Source organism: Columba livia, chromosome 6 (genome assembly GCF_036013475.1).
Source record: "Columba livia isolate bColLiv1 breed racing homer chromosome 6, bColLiv1.pat.W.v2, whole genome shotgun sequence".
Classification (NCBI taxonomy): domain Eukaryota; kingdom Metazoa; phylum Chordata; class Aves; order Columbiformes; family Columbidae; genus Columba; species Columba livia.
In genome coordinates, this window is record NC_088607.1 from 4,035,194 (window position 1) to 4,056,025 (window position 20,832).

General features: G+C 49.2%; 1 protein-coding gene across 3 annotated transcripts in view; it reads left to right on the forward strand.

The window, feature by feature from the left end:
- The window catches only part of FAM53B (family with sequence similarity 53 member B), a 48,206-nt gene that overhangs the window by 23,373 nt on the left and 4,001 nt on the right, over positions 1-20,832 (forward strand). For all 3 annotated transcript variants that reach the window (XM_065066761.1, XM_065066760.1, XM_065066762.1), the window contains one exon: positions 6,289-7,016. In XM_065066761.1, coding sequence (XP_064922833.1) covers positions 6,289-7,016 — 728 coding nt within the window. The remainder of the gene's footprint in view (positions 1-6,288; positions 7,017-20,832) is intronic.

Genomic DNA, 20,832 nt, shown 5'->3' on the forward strand with positions numbered 1-20,832 from the left:
AATGTGAAACTCGGAGAATATTTCAGGTCAAAGCGCCAAGTCCTTGTTGGTGGCGATCACTGAGATTAATAAACACAGTGAAGTTTGGACTGGCAGTGGAGCTGATGGGAGGCAAAAAGTTGTAGTCCCATGGACATTGTCGGGGGATGAAGGGAAGTTGGCTGAATTTTCTCAAGGAAGGAAAAGGAAGAAGTTGGGTTAAAGTCCCAATGGATGCATAATGGACCATGACCAAGAAACCCAGCTGGCCCAGGACAGCGAGCCTGTGGTCCTGCTTACCCATGGCATAACGTGGGGAAAAAGAGTAAACTAAAGCCCATGCATTTCAGACGTAAATACCTCATAAGGTACTAAACATCACGAGAATCTGAAAATCAATTCTAGGTTTTAACGGAACTCAATACATGAGTAAACGTTATTAAAGACTTGGTATGTAGGATGACACATGTTAGATCTACTTCTCAAGGTGAACTAAATAATATTTTGATTTTTAGATTTGTGAGAAATACTCCTGACAGTGATATATTAATATTACTGAAAAGATTGGTCTTGTCTTTAATCTTCCTAGCAAAAGGGCTATATAAAGATGAAATGCATAAAACCATAAATTCAACATTTTATTTTTTTCCCTTCTGCTTGATGGGCCCTTAAAACACCTGGAAGTATAAGGATTGTCTAATTGTTGAATAGGGCGTTTTCCCCTTTTTTCCACTTTCTTCCTCCACAGTCTCCATCATATGCCCCCAGTGAAAATATTGGTGACTGTGTTAGAGAAAGGAGGCGGCATAGTAGAAAGTTGGGGCGTTACTTTTGACTTCCTATATTGAAATGTTTCAGGCTTTGGGTAGATGGCAGAAGAAAATGTATGCTATTTTAACAAGGCCCTGGCAGCATCGCCTTAACCTCTCCTTAGCAGGTATTTATGTGTCTCCCATCCCTGGAGACATCCCAGGCCAGGCTGGATGGGGCTCTGAGCAACCTGAGCTGGTGAAGATGTCCCTGCTCATGGCAGGGGTGGCACTGGATGGGCTTTGAAGGTCCCTTCCAACCCACAGTATTCTGTGATTCTTTGATGGATGAAGCACACAGGTCAGCTCATCCGTCCTTTGGCGCAGTTGGGCAGTGCCAGTGGTCCAAGAGGTGATGGTGCTGGTGGGGCTGCAGCCTTGGGTCTCATCATGGCACACCTGCCTGGAAAATGACTTATCACACCATGTGGGTGATGGAGAAAAGCCAAGAAGCCCAAAGGAAATCCAGCTGGGGGTGATGCCCCTTGATCGCATCCCAAAAGTGCCTGCCTACCACTCTGCCTCCCAATACAGGGCTCGCACACCTTCTGCTTCAGAACCGGGATTTCCTGGGGTTTCAGGAATTATATTTTTGGAAAGCCACCAGTGTAGAAAAGCATCTTGGTGCACGTTCAAGCACAGTCGATTTGCAAAGAGAAAAAGCCAGGCAGGGAAAGCCAACAAGGCACAGCTGGAGCGAGGAGACCTCGCCAGACGATTGTGTTGAGGTGCAGGGCACGTTCTGCCATCGAGGTGGGGAATTTCCCTCCCCCGTGCAGGCTGTTGGCACAAGCAGCCCACAGCCCACTGATGTGTTTATTCTCCGGTGGTAGATTTGGGGGTCGCTGTTTTATTTCCCATTGAAGCACAACTCCACGCATCATATATTAATCTTATTTCTGCTGTGGGAAGGCTCTATGGCACTGCCATCAGCTTATTACGACCATTAAATTTGTTCCACGTTTAGAAATCATCTCTCAAACATAAGCAGGGGACAGTGGAAAATGCAGACTGCTTTCTTCCTCGTGCACAGAGACTGAGAGACTGAAATTAGGCTTGAACAACATGGGGAAAAAGGGAATTGGATGCACACCCGTGTGAAGAGAAATGTTTGGGTTAGGATCCAAACAGAATTTATCTGCCAAAAAGGAGAAGAAAAATTGATTGAAACCTGTAATTGCTTTACAAGTTGCCGTAATAAATTATGTATTAATGTAAATTATTTCACGGGAAAAGAACGTAGAGGAAACTTGAGCAGAAGGATCATGCATTATGTATAAAAAGGAGCTGTAAAAATATTACAGCAGCCCATTTGTGTTGCTGTAGTTAAAGTTGTGTCAGCGTTTTGGTTTTACACCCTTCCCTGTGGTTATGCATGTGGTCATTAAAATTGACTCTGTCACCAGGGGAGCACGGCAGTCGTTTGAAAAGCCTGCGACCGTCCCGAAGCTCCAAGGTACCTGGCACGTCCCTGTGCTGCTCCTGCAAAACCTGGAGCTCAGCGTTTGGAAACGTGGCTGTGATGCTGCGAGGATGGAGCCTGTTCTCCGTGGGGCTGTGCAAAGCCCTCAGAGATATTTGGAGGACAGCATCTTGATTTTGGAATGTGATTTCAGCTCACGAGTGCGCTGGACCATTGGGCTTGTTTGATGTGGTGAAGGTTGCACTGGAGAACAGATGGATGTTGTTCATGAGTTCAGAGAAGGGAACGGAGCTGGGGAAGGGGCTGGAGCACAAGTGCTGAGGGACCTGGGGGGTTCAGCTGGAGAACTGGAGCTAAGGGGAGCCCTGATCTCTGAACTGCCTGAAAGGAGCTTGGAACCAGGGGGAGTTGGTCTCTTCTCCCAAGTAACAAGCACCAGGAGCAGAGGAAACGGCCTCAGGTTGTGCCAGGGGAGGTTGAGGTTGGATGTTGGGAACAATTTCTTCCCCAAAGGGCTGTGGGGCATTGGAACAGGCTGCCCAGGGCAGTGCTGGAGTCACCATCCCTGGAGGGGTTTCAAAGACATGGAGGTGAGGTTCTCATTGACATCCGTTTGAGGTGGACTTGGCAGTGTTGGGTTAATGGTTGGACTCGATGATCTTTACGGTCTTTTCCAACCAGATGGTTCTATGAATGTGTGTTCGCTCCCAGAAGTGAAGGTCTTTTTTGCCTAAATGGAAGAGATAATGGTGCTGATGGTGTTGGAGCATGCTGTCTATGGTCCCAAGGGCAGGTTTTGCTATGCTTGCATACAGGTGGCTTCTGCTTGTCTCTGAAAATAGGAGAGAGGGGCAAATAGAATAAACCAGGTGAGGATCACCTGGCGGGCAGAGCCTGGGGCTTGCAGGGGCTTGTTGCCGCTTGCCCAGCCCGGCGAGTCCCACCACATCCCTGGGCCAACGGCTTTGCCACCACACTGTCTCTGGGGCTAAATCAGAGCCAACTATCTCAGCTTTGCTTTGGAAAGCAGAAATCATTTGGGTTTGGGTCCTCCAGAGGATGGGCAGCCTGGGAGCTCGCAGCTGTAACCTGAATTTAATGCTGCTTTGTGCTGGTCTGAATTTCTCGCTGCTCCATGCGTGGTTTGCAGGAGGGCTCAGGCTGCTGCTGCTGTGGCCAGAGAGGGCAGGACGAGAAATTCGGTCCTCCCCAGGCTGCCGAGAACACCCCTTTGTGTCTTGGGAGCTGGAAAGCTGTTTCACAACCAAAGAGATGCCAGAAAATTCACTTAGTGTTGCCTCACCCTGGAAATGCAGATTTGCAGATCAAAATGTCTCGAAAGTAATTTGCTGGATGTGCTGATTGAGTGACTTGAAGTGTTTATTTTTGCAGTTTTAAGTTAAAATCCAAAAGCAAGATGGTATTTCAGCCAAGGACACTTAGAGCCGTGAAAGACCTGTGTAATCAGGAGTAGAGCTCCTCGTGCCACACTTACATCATTCTATGGTTGTAAATATGCTCCTATCATTTTTCCAATAGGCAAAGGAGAGTTTTCCAGCGAAGCAGCTCACTTGTGAACTGAGGAGTTCTCATGGTGGGTTTTATCCTGGAACAAATTACTGGCTGGGGGTAAACCGAGCTGGGGTTTGTAATGTAAGAAAATTAATACATGTTTAACTGCAGAAGTATTAATGGCTCCACTGCAATTATTGTTATCAGCGTGCTCAGGATGTGAATCTTAGTCTTAAAAAATTGAACAGAAAACCAGCTGTTTTTCCTCAATAAGGCTTTCCCAAGTCCTTGAATTACACCCTCAGCCCGTGGACTACTCCCTTTTCAATTTAAGGGTGAACAGTTTTCTGTTTGCATTTAAAACCCCCCTATTTTCTGGGTCATTTGGTAGTTTGGCACCACTTACTGGTGCTTGGGGGCTTGTGGGGCCAGGCTGTGCCAGGGTCTCCTCCTGGGGTGCTCTGTGTGACCCCTGCCAAAAAAAACCCCAGCTCCCACGGGACAAGGGGAAAAGCAAATAACCCCAAGCTGGTGCCGGGATAACGGTGCGATTACCAGGCTCTTTGCAAAGTTTTGAAGATTTATAGCTGTTTGTGCTGAAGCAGTGGTGAAAGAGGAAGGTGTCCCGTATCCTCCTCACCCAGGCCTTTTGTACAGCGCGACATCTCCGGCCGGAGGTTCGTGGCAGCTTGCCATGAAAAAATCAGCTTCTATTTCTGTTTCTTTTGTCTGCTGACCTGACCCGAGAAATCTCTCTGCTGGCAGCGTAATGCAGAGGGGGAAAATAATAAAGATCTAAACATAGATGTAGTTGTTTAGCGCAGGTTTCTCACTTTTCATTGTGTTTATTAAAATGAGGCCCACGATGGTTAAAATGCCGTGTGTTTATTGAGGGCAGGGCCAGGCTGGTTTTGGCTGCAGCTGTTACGGCGGCATCTGGACATGGGGAGAAATGGGAAAACTGGCCAAGAGTGGTGACGGGCCCCAAATCTCACCTCCTGACTTGAAACTCAGCCTTGGTCAGAAACATTTTGCACCGTTGCACCATCCCTGTCAGGCTGGTACCTCCAGCTGCGGGCTGGGTACGGCTTTGAATTCATCCTTCAGAGTGGAAAAACCCCTAAACCCCTAAAAAAATATTGCATGATTTAGATACGATCATACGAAACTTGGCAGCGACGGTTAGCGAGCACGATTTGCCTCTGTTTGCAGCAGCCGATGACAAAAACAGTCACCAGAGGTCTGGTGGGTGATGACTTTTTTCCATTGCAGCAACCGATGGGGTTGTCCTACCATGGTTTTCCTGTTGAGCGTCAACCACGTAGCTGCAGAGAGCCTGCGCCGGGGAGCCAGACCGTGATGATACTTTGCTTCCTTCTTTTATCATCAGTGGGATGTGTGCAGGAATTAAATCATCACCTTTAATCCTCTCTTTCAACATGATCACCGGGGGGATTAATAGATATTGTAGCTGGGTTTGCTGCCTGTAGTTGTCCACGCTTCAGCCCATGGACTTTGAAGGTGCGGGTTTCTCAGAGGTTTATCCAGGGATCGCAAAACCCATCTGATAAAAGGAATAATTTTATGCTGACCCCAAAACCATGCAACAGGTCACCACTGTCTTGTGCTGTGCTGCGTTGGCAGACTGTTAATTCAAGGCAGATTTGCAGGAGTTAAAAATTCCCCTGTAAACAAGCAGAATGAAAGAGGGAGAAAATGTAAAAAAAAAAAGTGAACCTATTAAGCAATTTATTCCTTTAAATAGATGCTTCAGTGTTATGTTTGTTACAGAAATGCAAACAAGTGGCTGTGCTAGGTACAACTAGGATTTTCAAGGCAGCCCTGAAGAGATGCTAAGCCCAGCTTGCTGCAGAAGAGTAGGAGGGTGTGGGTACCTGGTGCTGTGGGCACCAGATTTTGGGGACGACGGGGAGAGGGGTGATGAGCCTTACAACATGCACCTAAGAACAGCAACTTGCAAAGAACTGCTGGAGGTTTATTGTCTATTATAGCATCAGACATCTTAGAGCTTTTTATGTTTACCGACTTTCGTTAAACTCAGTATCTTTGAGTTAGTTTGGAAGAGATGCTCAGAGCCCTGGTGGAAATAGTGTTTTGTCCATCTCACCCAGGAGTGCTACAGCTTTATGCTCTTCATGTCCAGTTTTTGGGAACCTCTTGGGCAATTGTGGAGCCCAGGACAAACCACACGCATCTCAGACACGACTTAGCACAGCGATAAGGCAATGGCCGTGTCGTTTCATAACACTGAATTTCCCTTAGCTAGTGCAATGTGGATATTCAAAGGCATGTTTTTATCTTCTTTAGCAGTTTTGCTCCTGCTGCGATTATCATTTTCTCTCTCCATCTACGCCGCAGCAACCGTTCTGCTGGCAGTTTGGAAAACCATATTCCACGAGTTAATTAATTTGTACTGGAAAACGCCCCATATGCTACTCTTTTTGTTTATGGACGTAGAAAGCGAATCACAGAATTAATTAACACTAATGCCTGTGCATGTGTGGGTTTGTTGTTTTTTGTTTTTTTTTTTTCTTTTTGAACCAGAAAATGACAGATGGAGGGATCTCAGCAGGAAATGTCCACTTCAGCTCGAGCAGCCGGGCACCAACATCTGGGACTGCCTGTCGGACAAGGGCGAGGAGAGCTTGCGCTGGCCAAGGGACACGACCAGCACCTGCTCCGTCACCAACCTGATCAAAGACCTCAGCCTCAGCGACCCCCACGGCAACCCCTCGGCACCCCCCAGCAAGCGCCAGTGCCGCTCGCTCTCGTTTTCGGATGAAATGTCCAGCTGTGGGACCTCCTGGAGACCTTTAGGCTCGAAGGTTTGGACCCCGGTGGAGAAACGGAGATGTTACAGCGGGGGCAGCGTCCAACGCTACTCCAACGGCTTTGCCACCATGCAGAGGAGCTCCAGCTTCAGCCTGCCCGCACGCTCCAACCCGCTCTCCAGCGAGCATCCCGCCCTCAGCAGCCGCCTGGGATGCCAGGCCAGGAAATCAGCCGCTGGCGGGCGCGGGGGGGACCGGGTGGACATGCAGAGGTCCCTCTCCTGCTCGCACGACCGCTTCTCCTCCTCCTCGGAGTACTGCGGGCCCTCGGCCAGCAGCACGCCCGCCTCCACGCCGGAGCTGGGGCGCCGCGCCGGGGGGCTCTCCCGAAGCCGCTCGCAGCCCTGCGTCCTCAACGACAAGAAGGTCGGGGTCAAGCGGCGGAGACCGGAGGAGGTTCAGGAGCAACGGCCCTCGCTGGACCTTGCCAAGATGACCCAGGTAAGAGGTGGCGGTGCCATCCCTGTGAGCTGGGGCTCAGCAGGGAGGTGGTGGTTTAGCTAAAAAAGCTCTGCTCTAAAGCCTTTAGCATCTTCCCAAGGCACCTCTGCGGCACGCAGGGTCACACGGGTGTTGTGGGCAAACGCATTCTGTGCGAGCAGAAAACCCGTTCCCCTCCAAGTGGATTCCTTTCATAAAACCCTGCACTGGTTTTTGCACGCTGAGTCCATCGTGGTGTTTCCTTCTGCCACGTGTTTTAAGAAGGAATATGGTAAACGCCACATTCTTGAGTTCAGGAGAGAGGAACCCTAAGCCTGCCGTGAGCAGGTGAAGGCAGCACCCTGAGGCACCTGCCCCTGGCTCCGTTAGGAGCCGAATTTGTACCACTATGGGCTTTACTTGCTCTTTGCCTCTGTAATTTTCCGCTCTGGAGATGTTATCACATTTCATTTTCAGTTACAAACACAAAAAACAACCTCCCCATTCAATCTGCCGCACAAAAGACAGTTTACAGATCTGCAGTGCAAATTGGGGAGGATTTTGCTCCCAAGTCCTCACCTTGCAAGACCGGGTGATGGGACTTTAGTGAAAGCCAGAGTGACACTGGCACTGACCTCCCTTGCTCTCCAAGGATGCTGTGGGGCAAAGCCAGTTTCTCCGTCATGCCAGATCAAGGGGGAAAGTTTTTTGGCTGGGAAGCAAAGGGCTTGGCCGGGGAGATGCCCGAGAAGTCAGCAGGAGCTTCCCTTTCCCTCTGGTGGATGCTGAGCCCAGGCTCACATTAATACTTTGGATAGCCATGGCTTTGGTGTAGGGAAGTGACCCAAGGATGACAAAAATTTAATCATTCATACATCTGAAAGCAGCTCAGTTAATGTTCCTGGAAAAACTTAAGGAATAGTTGTATTTTCTCTGGCTACTGTCCTCCACATCAAAAAAATCCTGCAAAGTGAGAAAGCGACGTCTGAGCATCCTGCGTTTCTTGGCTGCCCTTAAGCACGAGATTAGACAAAAATAGTTGTTGAGGTGGTTCATTCTCTGCAAGAACTGATATGATAAGGGAAGGATCCCAAAGCTCCAAGCACTGTAGGAACAGGGAAGGGGTTGTCTGGGTGCAGCATCTCCCCGGTGCCGGTGATGGGGACCCCCCTTTTCACCCCCACTCCAGGCTGGGTGGCTGGGGCCGCTGCCAAACACCCAGGTTGCTGGTACAAACATCCAACACCACCAATCACCAGGGAACTCCACGACCGGGATCCAGCCCAAGGCACGTGCCGTGGAGCATCCCTGGTTCCCAGGGAGGAATCCCAGCCGGGTTTGAGTGCCCACAGCAGCGGGTACATCCCTGCTGCAGGGATGTGCTGCTGGGACCGGAGCAGTGTGGGAAGAAAGCGAAGCCTGGAGCTGTGTGAGGGCCAGGGTTTTCGTAGCTGCTCAGTTATGAAAAGCAGCCCTGGCAGGCTGCTCTCTGCGTGGGAGGACTGGCACAGAGGGACGAGCAGGATTAGGCAAGTTCTGGGGAGCATTCTTGCCTTTGGTGGGGCGTGGGACATGGCCAGAGCCCTCCCTGGGATGAGAAGACGGTGAAAACCAATGGATTCCTCGTGGGCAGTGGGAGATGGGGAATAAATGTGCTCAAGAAAACCCTGCAGCTTTGAGGCTGCTTTTAAAGCTTCTCTGGGAAGGAGACTGGAAAGCAGGTGCTTTCAGGTGAAGAGCTGAATTAACGACGAGGTGTCTGCGTGGCTGCACGTGGTTGGCTTTGTACGGGGTAGAAACGGCTTGTGTGCAATGGTCTTTGTGATACAAAACAAAGGAAAAACCAAAGTGTCCAGACTGTGCTTTCCACTAGATCTCAAGGCATTCACTTTACAGATGGGGAAACTGAGGCACAGGGCATACTGAGAGTCCCTGGGGGGACCAGACCAGGGGTACTGGGTGCTGGATCAGCATCCAACTCTGGCAGTAGATTGTTAATTTTGGCTTATGCTGGTAAGCACATGTGTTACAGGCCTGAAACCCTCTACTGTAATCAAAAATAATTTGACTTGAAAGCAACGTTTTCTACATACCAGTAGGGATATGTAGGCCAGGCAGGAGAGGAGGGAGCTGCTCCTGGAAGCAATTACATGGCCACATAACTAGGCTAATTAAGAAAGAGACCTAAATGTTAAAGTTCTTCTGGGAGGGAGAATACTTGGGAAAATATTGCCTTTAATTCCTCAAAATCCCGTTTCTGTCTCTTCTCTGCAGTTCCCATAGCTCAGAGAGGGACGGTGAGCCCGTATCACTCCCCTTCTTATTTACTTAGATGATACCAAAGCAGTGTGGCTTTAACTTTGGGCAGAAACCAAACCGTGAATGCAGTTGTTTTTGAAATAGCGACAGTGTTTGAAAGCCGCAGCACTGCATAAATCCTTCAGCTTTTTTTAAACGCACGCCAACGCGCTCTGCTTTGTGCTGCTTTGCCTTCGAACTGGGTGAAAACCCGTCGGGTCGCGCTCAGGCACATGGGTGACGATGATGTGTCATTTAATGATCCCCAGTGTCCAGAGGCACGTGAGATGCGAAGAGGTCGGTTTCTGTCCTTCACCCCAAGCAAGTTGGGTTTTGGGTACTGGGTGAGCTGCCTGGCATCTCCAGCCACCCTTGTGCCCCTTAAAACGAGGACATCAACCATCCTCTCATTTCGGTGCACGGCTTGGGCTTGCTTTCCACCTTCCATGTGAAGCACAAGCCCGAGGAGGACAACATCCCACCTCCAAAATCCCAGCAGTTCATAGAATCACAGGATGGTTTGGATTGGAAGGGACCTTCCCAGCTCCCCCAGTGTCACCCCTGCCCTGAGCAGGGACATCTTCACCAGCTCAGGTTGCTCAGAGCCCCGTCCAGCCTGGCCTGGGATGTCTCCAGGGATGGTTCATCCACCACCTCTCTGGGCAACCTGGGACAGGCTCTCACCACCCTCAGCATCAAAAATTCCTTCCTCAGTTATTCTGACAGCACGTTAATCAATCTCGTGGCAGCGAGCTCTCCTTTCCTAGGCGCAGTCTCGATTCACAGCTCTGGGGACCGTGTCCGTGCTGTGACCAGGAATGGTTGGGATCAGATTTTTCTGTGAATTGGTAGGTTTCTCAAAAAGCTGGTTTTATTTTGTTGATGTGTGTGCCTAAAGTATATGGTAGACGAGCGATGTCACGAGGGTGGCAGGAGCCCTACTAGGACACTTGGACCCTGTCTGTCCTGCCCAGTGGGCTCATTTTTGCAGCAACAGGTGGTTTCACCTTTTGCAAGGTGTATTAAGTGAGAAAAACGGATTTTTCTAAAAATACAGAGTCTGCCAGAGATGCTGTCTAGTGTAGAGAGCTGTGTGGTTTTCCTCTCCCATAGTCTGGTGTGGTTTTTCTCCAAAGGCGCCTCGCTGCGCTGGTGACCTGGAGACTTGGTGTCTCCCATCTCTGTGTCCGCTGCTTTTCAGCGTCTCTGTGTTGATGTTTCCCGCAGGATTTGGGGTGCTGCATGCTGAAACGCCTCATGCCAGGAGGAACGCAGGGTTTGGTGGCTTGGCTGAGTCATTTAGGAGAAGCCAAGCCACGGGCCAGCGTGTGTGCTGGCAGAGCAGATCGCTTCCCTTCACATGGGAGCTGTGAGGGACACGTGGCACATCTGTGACACCGACCACAGCCACCCCCAGTGAGAATTTGCAATCGTCCCCATCAGTGGCAAAACGAGCCCTCGCTATCTCTTGCCCATTCTGTTTCCTGCCTTGTAAAATTTTGATACAGTTGTTACTGAGACATTTTAATTTCTGTTAATGCATTTCCCAACTCAGCTATCCCTTGTGCAGATTTTTTTAACTGAATCATTTATATATATGTTTATAGATACGATGAGGTTCTTAGGGACATGGTTGAGTGCCAGAGTTAGGTTAATGGCTGGAGTCATTGATCTTGAGGGTCTCTTCCAAACAAATGATTCTATTATTCTATTATATATATATATATATATATATATATATATATATATAATTGTGGTTGCCTTAAAAATGGGGGAAGAGCAATGTATGTGTGTGTGTGCCTGGCCTGGGTAAACCCTTTGATTGGACAAGGGGTGATGGTTTTAAACTAAAAGAGGGGAGATTAAGGCTGGACCTGAGGAAGAAATTGTTGCCCCTGAGGGTGGTGAGAGCCTGTCCCAGGTTGCCCAGAGAGGTGGTAGATGAACCATCCCTGGAGACATGCCAGGCCAGGCTGGACGGGGCTCTGAGCAACCTGAGCTGGTGAAGATGTCCCTGCTCATGGCAGGGGTGGCATTGGGGGAGCGTTGAAAGTCCTTGCCCACCCAAACCATCCTGTGATCCTATGATACTCTGAAGCACTGAGTGTGCTTGAGAAGGAAGAGTTCTAGAGAAGACTTTGTACCTGAAAGACACAAAGTTACGGGGAGGATGCTGAGATGTTGGAGGTGGGTACAATGGGACTCTTTATGTGCCATTCATGGGGTGACTTGACTGTCCTCTGAGGAGCAAATGCCTTTGCAGGATGGAGTCATCCTCACTGGGAATCACAAGAAATACGGGCATGTGGTCTTGGTGATTTTCAGGATGAAAACCAGTTTCAGCCTGGGCTGGAGATACAGAGGAGCTGAGTGTGTAATGGTCTGGATGGTTGGGGGCCAGGCTGTCCCCTGCCTTGTCCCCTCCAAATTAAGGAATAATGGCAGTTTATGTGTGGATCCATGTCGGAGGAGCCCGTACGCTCCCAAAGCTGAAGTAAACATCTCACCAGCTTGGAAATGTGTCAGGCTGGTCTTGATTCTGTGTGGGGAGAAGTTTTAAACTGCAGGATGGGAGAAGTGACTTCTCTGGTCACCCAGCTCTTTCCTCCAGGGGTAAAATTCTCTAAATTTCCACTTGAGAAGATTTTCTGTTTAAATTCGGGCAGCTTTCAGGCTCGTCAGTGGGGGCAGGAGGGGCGGCACCAATCTCAGTTGGCGTCAGCGCCCACTCGAGCTGGTGGCAAACATTGCCAAAAGGTAGTGACAGGGGGAGAAACTGGACGTTTTAAATTCCAGTCGTATCCCAGGAAATAGTTTGCTATTGATGTAACTTCTGAGGCAGATTCCAGCTTCCAAGCCCCAGTGTTTTTTAAATAAACACGAACGAAGGGAGCTTGCAAAGGTCAATTTGTGGCTTGGTGGGAAAAAGCCGTCGGTTCGGGATCAAAAGAAAATAAGTCGGTTCGGAGGGTGCGAAGGACCTCAGAAGCCGATTTGATTTAACTTTGGTCAGACTATTCCACGTGCCACCATTGTTATTCATTGCCCTGGTTTTTGTCTTTTTATTTAAAAAATACAAGTAGTTGAAAAAAATTCAAGTCAATATTGGAAATTAGGTTCATAATGATGTTTATTCCTGGCATGAACTGTTAACGTGTTTTTTTTTTTTTCCCTACCTGCTCCTTTGAGAAACAAATCTCTGTATTTGCTGAATTAGAGCAAACCTCCCCCCGGCTGGTGGCCACTGTGGCAGGGTGGACCAGTGGTCCCCATTGAGGTTGCCCGCTGGCACAAGCCCATGTTGCCACCATCCTCTGCCTGCCATGCCAGGGAGGATGCTCGTCCGCTGCGAGGAGCTTCACCCCCGAAATATTTCTGTTGCTTTCTGAGATGTTTTGCATCAGTTTTTCCCTGTGCTGCGCTAAAAATATAAGCTTTTTTTGGGCCATCATAGATTGGCCTGGTCTGAGAGTTTTAACAGATCCAAGTGCATGCTTTTTAATGTGTAGAGGGCAATATGTTTGAGAGGAGAGGATCACAGAATCACAGCAATGGACTGGATCTCATATGCATTAGCTCCATTTCTGCCGCTTCTGCAAATGTCCTTCGAGCAGAGTTTCCCTGCCTCATTTTCCCAAATGGAAAAATGAAGGCAATGCATTTTTTTCACCTACCTCTGTCCGTAAGCTGCTGTGGCTGTGCCTGCTTGGGCAGGATGTAATTTGGGTGCTCCCCACAGCAATAAAACCTTGCTCTTGGGTACAGAGTCATATCGCTGCCAGAAGTAGCACCCAAAAAAGTTGCATCTCCTTAGAAATGGCTGATTTGTTGTTGTGGCTTTGGAGTGACCATTTCAGGCAAGGTACTTTGGTACAGTCAGAGGATGCTTGTAGGAGGTGATTTATTGTAGCAGCTCTTATTTTAGTCACCCGACAGAGCTTTTAATAGCAATAATGTATAATGCAATGACATCTATTGTTTTGATTTTACAGTCAAAACGGTCCCATCTGCCCCAGTTATAAATTGGTGACTCACCAAACACAATGGGCTGAAAATAACTGCAGCTGTGGAAGCAGAAGCGGGCTGTGCCACTATTCCTGCCACGAAATCACTTTTCCAGTGTGGGCTGAGACTTGTGTGCGTGGGACGGGCTCCTCTGGCAGCATCCTTCATCCGTGCAAGGGGGGTCTGAGTGCTAAAGGGCCCCGTGGTACCTAGGCACTGTGTCCTGCCACCATCCCTACTCCTGCTCCATCCCATTGCAAGGTCCAGGGGTGCGGGGTTGGGTATTGGACCCTATTTCACATTCCCAGGGCTGGAAACACAAGCAAAGCTTGGCAGTGCCTGTCCCAAACACACACAAATCTGATTGTATCCCCAAGACACGTATCTGACTCACCACTTGCTATTTAACCCTCTGGTCCCTGCGCTCTTATGCTACATGGAACCAAAGAGCAGCTTTTGTAGAGCAGAGATTAATCTTTGAATGAATTGGCATGCTCGAAAGTGGCAGCCAAAAGCGATTGTTTGCACTGTTTTTAAAAAACACCCAAACCCTGGCATTCTGGGAGATTTCCAGGCTTGCTTCTCCCTCCCACGGCGCCGGTGGATGCAGTGGTGGCAGGATTGGCAGATGGTGGTTGGGTTTTAGTCCCCTCAAAGGTGCTTCATCCATCACACCTTGTTCCAGAGGATTTTGGAGGCATTGGAAGGCTGGTGCAAGGTGCAGATTTTGGATCTGTGTCTAAGCCCAGCGCAGCGGTGGGAATGGCTCCTTTGGGCACAAGGCAACGTGGCCTTTTGGGCAGATGGTGTTTTTTTTGTAGAAAATATTTTTCCAATGCAAAATTTTAGTAGTGATGGTCAGAAGTTTCTTGAGAGTCTCTTGCCTTGCATAACTCCCTAAGCATTTCAGAAAGCAGCGCTAAATAAACCAGGAGGGCAGCTGAGTTTTATTTTCAAGAGAAAGATGCTCAGGGTTAGTCTGGAACGGAGACTGGGTCAGAAAATGATGTGTCCTTCGAGTCTGCAGTTAATTTGCAGGAGGCCGTGGATCTGGGTACGATGGTGGGTGCAGGTGCCCCAGGAGCAGTTTCAGGGACACGACTCCACATTGCTTCCTCCCCTTGCCTTTTTAATCCAACCCAACATTAATTTGATGCCTGGGGAAAAGCAGGCTGAGATTATCACCTTAAATTACTCACCGTGTGCTAAGCCTGCTCTGTTTATGTTGCGGGAGGTGAGAGCTTGGCGCAGGGAGGTGTTTGGGATTAGGTGTACCCTCGCACCTCCTGCCTCACGTTTGTTGTCCCAGGTTTACACCTTTCCATAAATTCTGGATTTATGGTGAGCCACGACATGATTTTTTTCCCTTTACTCGCTGGTAGTTTCTTTAATGGTGGTGTCAATGAGGTGACACTGTCCCAGTGCTGGTGACAAGATTGGTGTGGGGTGTAATGCCGGGCACCCTTTGGTGCCTCTATGTGAATTAAACCTTCAGAAATCAGGTGGAAGTGTTCAACTGGAGCAGGTTTCCACTGATATGGGCTGATTCGGGGGGATGAGAGCGCTTCAGAAAGCATCTTGTTAAAGGAAGTGGTTGAGATATTCTTGGAAGTTTGGTTTTAATTTCTATAAGGTCTTACCTGGTAATTTAGGGCATGAAGTAAGGCCACAATAGTAGAATAGAGCTATTACTTCTGTATTGAAATTGATGCAATAATATCAAAACAGAATAGGGCTGAGATTCTCAAAAAATGTGTTTAAAAAAAAATGTCCATATTAGTGATGTTTCATCTTATCTTGTGACAAGTCATCTCCTCACAGATAAGCCCCTCCAAACCCTCAGGTTTTGCCAGCTCTTGGGACAAGTTGGGTTCCAGCTCACCATTGCTCATGCCAGAACCATTCCAGTTAGATCCATGACATTGCAATAGCATCACTGGGAGATCAGACCGGCCCTGATGCCGCGGTCTCTGCTCCGAGCTGTGGGATGCTGTGGGATGCTGTGGGATGCTGTGGGCTGGTGTGCCCAGGTGGGACAATGGAGCCCCAGAGAGCATCCCTGCTCTCTGGTTCCATGCATAGCCGTGCCTGCTGGATTTCTCTGATTTCTGGGATTCCTCTCTCCAGCATCTCCCTGGGACTCTCTGGCACCGGGAGGATCCGTGTGGGCAGGTCATGTAACAGCTTTTTGTTTTGCATTTGGGGAAACCCACTGTCATTGGGGCAGCTCAAGAGGTCCAAAGACAAGAGCAAAACTGTGAGTAAAATCAAACTAACTGCACAGGATCCAAACACAGCACTAATATTAATGACTTAAAGCCTCTTTCTTGCTTTTCTGTTTGTTCAATACTGTGGTGCGAAGTGACTTGGTAGGATAATAGATATTTCTGAGCCTGCTCATGAAAGCTGTTTTTCACACCAAACAGAATACAAGCAAAATTATGTGCTAAAGCTGTAGACTTCCAGTGCACCGTCTAAGTACTGGTGCCTGCTATTGCAAAATTAGGATTGGGGCTGTGTAAACACTATGTAAATATTCCTCTTGGTTAGCGGCTGAGAAGGGGAAGAGTGGCGAAGGCAGATCCTGAAAACAAGGGCGGCATCGTGGTACCCGCGGGGATGCTGCTGCAGAACCGCTCTATGGCACGTCAGCCTGAGAAGGGTGTAGGGGTGCCTCCAAATTTCTCAATGCCTCCATAGATAAAATTTAAAAAAATATATAGAATGGCGGATGAGTCTGAGCTCCCTGACGTGGCACCGCTGCGTATATAACCCAGCTCCAGCTCCGCACCAGGCACATGAGCTCTGTTTGCATTTCACGTACCCCATAACTGCCTCCTGTGTTTGCCTTCCTCAGGTATTTCAGTCATTTCTTTCCCGACACTTCATCCATTGCTCAGAGGCTCTTTCTGTGGGAGGACAGGGCCGGTGTCAGACCCACGGCCCCCCCCTCGATGGCAATGTTGATCTTGGCAGCCGGTGCTGCTGAGCTGCCTGCAGCAACTTGGGGATGGAGCTGGAGAAGATTGTGGGTGCCTTAAAAATGAGGGAGAGCAACATGTGTGTGCCTGGCCTGGATGGAACAAGGGGTGATGGTTTTAAACTAAAAGAGGGGAGATTCAGGCTGGACATGAGGAAGAAATTGTTGGCCCTGAGGGTGGTGAGAGCCTGGCCCAGGTTGGCCAGAGAGGCGGTGGATGAACCATCCCTGGAGACATCCCAGGCCAGGCTGGACGGGGCTCTGAGCAACCTGAGCTGGTGAAGATGTCCCTGCTCATGGCCAGGGTGGCACTGGATGGGCTTTGAAGGTCCCTTCCAACCCAGACCATCTTGTGATTCTCTGAAGCACTGAACGTGCTTGAGAAGAAAGAGCTCTAGAGAAGCCCCCAATGGAAATGACTTTGCTGGATGGGGAGGGCTGGCAGAGCCACATCGTCCCCACATGGAGCAGCACCGCTCACATCTCCCTTTCCTTCTGGCACGGGGTTATTTTCAGCTTTATGAAGCAACTGTAGCCCAGTGTGCGAACGGGAGGTGATGACAGCTCGGGAGGTCGGGCCGGTGGCGCTGACAGCTCGTAGCGTTACACCTTCCCCGGGAAAATCACGGCAATCACCTGGCAGGGTGGGGAAAAAAAACCCAAACCGTGTTTACGCAAAAGCCACGATCACCACAGGGATCGTGGTCCTGCTAATATTTGTTCTAGCAGATCCACCGTGTTTACAGAGGTGTGTTTCAGAGAAAAACTTAGAGCTGGCTGTTTTATGAGGGGGAGAGTTATACGAAGAAATGTTGCTGAGGGATTTCTCCGGCTTTCTCGCTGTTTGGGCTGCCAGCCCCTGTCCCCCATGCTCAAGGGGAAGAAAAACCTCTGCAAAAGGATGGATGTGGGGCTGAGTCAGATCCTGCAACCTCCCCGGCTTTTAGCTTTGGTCTGTGCACGGTGCAGAGCATCGCGAGAGCCCCGTGGGAAGTAGATTCACCCTGAGCTTGGTCACTCGGCTCATTCCAAGTGGCCAAGGATTTCTGATTTGTATTTTTATATTATTTTTTGGGGGGTTTGCTTTAGTAACGTCTCATTTTCTTCCTGTCCTGGAGAGATCACCCAGGGTGCTCCCTGGGCAGCTGGTTTGCTGCAGCTTTGGGGAGAGCCGGGGGATGAAAACCCAACACTTCAAATGGTCAGAAATGGGTCATAGTGGCTGCGAGTGAAGGTGTTTTGGGTGGAAGGTACGTGACAGATGCTCACTGGGTGAAGGCAGGATGGCCACAAACATCTCCCGAAAGCCACCCATGTCAGATTCAGGTGGGTGTCAGGATTCCCCATTGTTTCCTTGAGATCAGCAGCGTTTTTGGTGCCTGATGCCCCTTTGGTGCTGAAGGATGAGGTTGTGAGAGGCTCAGGGGGGGCCCAGGGCTGCCTGGTCATGGAGAACAGGCACCACATTGTGCCACCAAAACTGCTCTGTGGCCGGTATCAATGGGGGACTTGACTGCCTGCTTTTGCCAGCTCAGCACTTCAGCACGCACTAAATTCACCCAATAAATAAAAAACGAGTAGAAAAACTCCCCAAGGGTTGAGAACAGACGCTGCATTGATGGTGGTGGCTGATCCACCACTGCTCCATGGCCAGCACAGGCGATGCTGGCTTGGTTATCCCCATCTTGGGGGGACCCTTCCCCAAAATGTTCATTCCCTCCTGGGAAGGTGAAATAAGGGATTTTTCAGCAGCTGGTGCCTGTGAAAACTTGCTTTCTGAGCCAAACTCTGGCAAACCCGGGTCAGAGGGAATTTGTTTCTCCACGAGCAGTCGCTGCCTCGCTGGAAGCTGCGGGACCATCAGAAGGGTTTTTCCATCCCGTTACAGGGAAGGTGAAAATATTACCCGGAACGACTCAAGGCAGTTCGTGGAAAACGTTGGGTTGCAGCATGTGTGGATTTGAGCAGGGAAATGAGGCCGCTGGCTCGGTTATCTTGCCAAAGTCCCATAAAATGCAAAATTTCCCTGAAAGTCAAGTACATTCACGGCTGTTCTTGGAGATGTTTCCAACCTTGGAAACACTTGTAATTTGGATGGGAAGAGTGCGCCTTGGACCTGTTTAGTTGCTCTCCAGGTTGCATCCTCCTTCATTCATCACTACAGGCATCACCCATCTCTTTCTCTGAAGCTTTGCAGAGCATCTTCCACCCTCTGAGGATGCTCTGGCCCACCCGTATCAGCCCGACATGCTCACACCTGGGTACCGAGCCCAAGGAAGCGCCGCAGCCCGGAGATGAGCTTGATTAGCAGAAGAAAAATCAACGTTCTCTGAATTGCCAGCTTTTTGTTTGTAGAAAGGATTTGCACTTCTGAGACGGCTGTTGACTTTCAGGAGACTCAGGCTTTCAAGTACCTAAACCGCTTTTGGAAATACGCTTGCAAATTTTTGTAAGTACTTAGGGAATATTTCTCCTGTGTCCTCAGGGCTTCTCCAAGAGCAGCGGTAATTACAGGTTGTCCATTAACCACAATGTGCAGATCTCTGCTTGAAGCTGTTAGAAGACAGACCACATGGAAAGGCACAGCTTGGATTTAAAAAAAACAGGAGAAGGATGACGTGGGGATTGGGTGCAGTTGGGTTTTTAGAGGACAAATGCTTGGTTTTTCACATGGAGTTGTGGGTTTTTGGAAGGTTTCAGAGACTGAAGGCCACGTGAAATGGAGCTTGGGCAGCAGCCAACTACTCCTTGGGCAGCAGGAGCTTCTCCTTTCAGATACAACAGCCCTTGCATCATCTCCTGCTACAGCTCGTTTTACCTTTATGCATCATTTAGCCTGATGGCCAAAGACTCTAAACAACGTGTGGTCAGTGGGTACAAATTCAGCACAAGTACTTGGGATTTCTTAAGAAATTATTGGAATGCAAAATAGCTGGGGCTTTGACCTGTATCCCTCAGGGGGGGTATGTAAAGAGATGATTTTTGCTTCATTTAGAGCCTGGGGTAAGTTATTTTGGTGGAGTTACTTCCAGCTTGGATTTGAAAGACAAAAAAAACAACTAACCCTCAAGTAAATGTGCATAAATGACTCAGGCGTGTCTGGGGGGATGTTTGGACACCCATGTTAGTTCAGTGACATTTGCCTGACCTGTATTAACAGGTTCTGGTGATGAGGTTTTACAGCTTTCAGAAATTCTTAGCCATGCTCTGTGTTGGAAGCACAGTACACCCTCCTACACATCCCCGCTTGCTGTCTCCAGCCTAAACCCCCTTCAGAGAATCACAGAACTGTTTGTGTTGAAGGGATCTTGCAAGCTCATCCCACCCCTGCCATGAGCAGGGACATCTTCAGCAGCTCAGGTTGCTCAGAGCCCCGTCCAGCCTGGCCTGGGATGTCTCCAGGGATGGTTCATCCACCACCTCTCTGGCCAACCTGGGCCAGGCTCTCACCACCCTCAGGGGCAACATTTTCTTCCTCATGTCCAGCCTGAATCTCCATCCTTTAGTTTAAAACCACCACCCCTTGTCCTATCACAACAGGCCCTGTTAAAAAGTCCTTACTTGCCAGGTTTTTGCTGTTCCAGGCTCTCAAAGAGCTGCTGGTACCTGTGTTTGCAGATTTAACCCATCAAACAGCTTGTTTGAGAAAGTGCTGATTGATGCCAGGTGCTGGTGAAGCCTCAAGGGAATCCCACCTGATCCATATTGCCACCGAGCCATGAGCTGCCCTTAACTTCTCATGGAGTTTTCCTCCTTTAGAGTAGATTTTCTTCATCTGCTATAGATAAAATTTAAGCCATGTACCCATGCTGCAGTCTTCTTATCACTGAGGTTTCTATTGACACTAAATAAACCGCTCCCAAGAAGGGATTTTGAAAAGCCAAGAATGTCCTAAGCAGGAGTCCTGGCTCATTGCAAATATGCTTCAAGTTTCCTACTGCACGTAAACCCCACATCAGGAAAAGCAGCTGTGAGGAGAAGGGGATTTGTGTGCTCATACCTATTTATTGGTGTGATTTTGGAGGATTTGGGATCAGGTGAGCGTCTTCAACTTGTGAGGGGGCTGCCTTCCCCCCGGGTATTTGTTGGATGCATGTTCAGGGCCATGGGGTGGGATGTGGCCAGGACAGGTGTCTGTGAAGCGAGTTCACCATCGCACACGTGTTTTGCACGCTGTCTGTTGTGAGAAGCTTTCACGAATTGCTGAGATGCTCCACACTCTTCTGCTCAGAGCACACCAGCGGGATGGCCACGTTATTTCCATTGGCATTCGCTAATTAGGATTTTGTTTACTCCTTTAAAAAACAACGCAGGTAGAAGGCATGCCCTGTCAGGTAAGCACGCTTGTGGTCACACGGCATCTCCAAGAGGTTGTGTCTGCTCTGGAGGGGTTTGAATGCCTGTGAGCTCCTTATTGCTGGAAATTGAAACTGTTTTGAAGATGTGATGGTACATCAACTAAATCAAGTTTCTGGCCAAGGCAACCAGCTGTGGGCCCTTTTCATTAGAGAGACAAGGGACAGAGAACTGACCTGCATAGTATTTAACGAGGGA